This window comes from Camelina sativa, chromosome 15 (assembly GCF_030686135.1).
Source record: "Camelina sativa cultivar CO46 ecotype springtype chromosome 15, ASM3068613v1".
In the NCBI taxonomy this organism is placed as follows: Eukaryota; Viridiplantae; Streptophyta; class Magnoliopsida; order Brassicales; family Brassicaceae; genus Camelina; species Camelina sativa.
Genome location: NC_141894.1, coordinates 24,656,755 through 24,658,551, shown reverse-complemented (window position 1 = coordinate 24,658,551; position 1,797 = coordinate 24,656,755). Strand labels below are relative to the sequence as shown.

At 47.2% G+C, this 1,797-nt stretch overlaps 1 protein-coding gene across 1 annotated transcript; it reads left to right on the top strand.

Annotated features, from left to right (window-relative positions):
- Positions 1 to 684: 684 nt before the first annotated feature.
- On the top strand, positions 685 to 1,542 carry LOC147927053 (uncharacterized). The gene is made up of 2 exons (XM_087487280.1): positions 685 to 1,092; positions 1,219 to 1,542. Exons 1-2 carry the CDS (start codon positions 685 to 687, stop codon positions 1,540 to 1,542), a joined length of 732 nt encoding a protein of 243 aa, XP_087343406.1.
- Positions 1,543 to 1,797: the final 255 nt, after the last annotated feature.

The window sequence follows — 1,797 nt, the reverse complement described above, 5'->3', positions numbered from 1 at the left end:
TGGGGTCGTATTTAGGGGTACCGGAGAGTCTGGGAGGGTCCAAGACGAAAGTTTTCTCTTACGTTCGAGATTGTTTACAAAGCCGTACAAATGGGTGGACAGCGAAACAACTGTCTAGAGGAGGGAAAGAGGTTATGATAAAGTCTGTCGCCACTACGGTACCTACTTTTGTTATGTCCTGTTTCCGTCTGCCAAAAACAGTCGCATCGAAACTAACTAGTGCGGTGGCAAATTTTTGGTGGAGTTCGGGGCAGTCTGGGGGGCATGCATTGGTTAGCCTGGGAGAAGTTATGTGGGAGTAAGCAGTTGGGGGGTCTGGGTTTTAGGAATGTGGATGACTTTAACACTGCCTTATTGGCAAAACAGTTGTGGCGACTGATTGAGGCTCCTGAGTCCCTTTTTGCATGGGTTTTTAAGGACAGGTATTACAGGAACTCAAATCCTATGGATCCTATTCGTTCTTATTCTCCATCCTATGGGTGGCAGAGTATTGTTTCAGCTAGATCTTTGGTCAACAAAGGACTGATTATACGGGTTGGCTCTGGTGATTCCATTTCTATATGGACTGACCCATGGATACCAGCTCAATCCCCAAGACCAGCTGTGAGTAAGGGACCTTTCTAGGACCCCTCTCTGAAAATTTCACATCTTATTGACCGTCAAACTAATTCTTGGCGTTTCGATATGCTCCTTGAGCATTTTCCCCCGGAGGAGGCTGTTTTAATCAGGGCTATACCTTTGGGTAGTCCTCAGACGGTTGACTCGTTGGGTTGGCACTTTACAAAATCCAGAAAGTATTCGGTAAAATCAGGGTATAATTCGGAACGTTCGGTAAAACAAGGGTCGCTCGTGCCTTGCCTTGGGCCTGACATTACTCCGCTTCTAGCGGAAGTTTGGCGGGTGGCGTGTCCACCAAAGATACAACACTTCTTGTGGCAAGTATTATCCGGATGTATCTCGGTTTCGGAAAATATGAGGAGGCGGGGCATTGCTTGTGACTCAGGGTGTGCCCGCTGTGGGGTGGATGAGGAAACAGTAAATCATGCTATTCTTCGGTGTCCGCCAGCTCGACAGGCTTGGGCGTTAGCTCAGGTACCGGTCGGTCAAGTTTCTTTCCCCACAGACTCTCTGTATGCCAATGTGGATCACTTTTGGGGTACTGACAATCCGGGTGCTTAGATTGCGGCTTTCCCTTAGATTATGTGGTATATTTGGAAGGCGCGAAATGCTCGTGTCTTTGAGAATATTATCGACAAGCTCGAGGATCTTGTTAGGATAGCGGTATGGGAGTCTACCACATGGTTACAGGCTCAAACAGAGGAGGAAGTAGAGGAACTATCATTGATTCCTTGTGCCACTAATGATAGAGGGACAAGACGAGTAGGGTCGCTTCCCACTATCATTTTGGGCTACCGGTGTTTTGTTGATGGATCATGGAAAATGGGAGGCTATTACGCGGGTGCAGGTTGGGTGTGTTCAACTGCTTCGGATGGTTCGACGATAAAAGGAGCCACCAATTTTTGTCATAGTCTTTCCCCTTAGCATGCATAAGTAGATACTTTTGTTTGGGCTTTGCGCTGCATGATTGGACATGATTTTCGAGAAGTAGCTTTTTTACAGATTGCTCAGACTTGGTGAAGATGGTGTCTTCCCCTCAAGACTGGCCGGCGTTCAAGACTTATCTCAATGACATAGATTCAGATAGGGAGGAGTTCACGTCTTTCTCCTTATCTTTCATTCCCAGAAGTGCTAATGTTAGTGCGGATTCTTTGGCACGCCAAGCGCGTACTTCACCGA

Excerpts from the sequence above, each read along its gene's own strand:
- LOC147927053 (XM_087487280.1), top strand. The coding sequence starts at position 685 with ATGCTCCTTGAGCATTTTCCCCCGGAGGAGGCTGTTTTAATCAGGGCT. Across the intron at positions 1,093-1,218 it reads AGGCTTGGGCGTTAGCTCAG|GCGCGAAATGCTCGTGTCTT; the intron begins GTACCGGTCGGT and ends TATATTTGGAAG.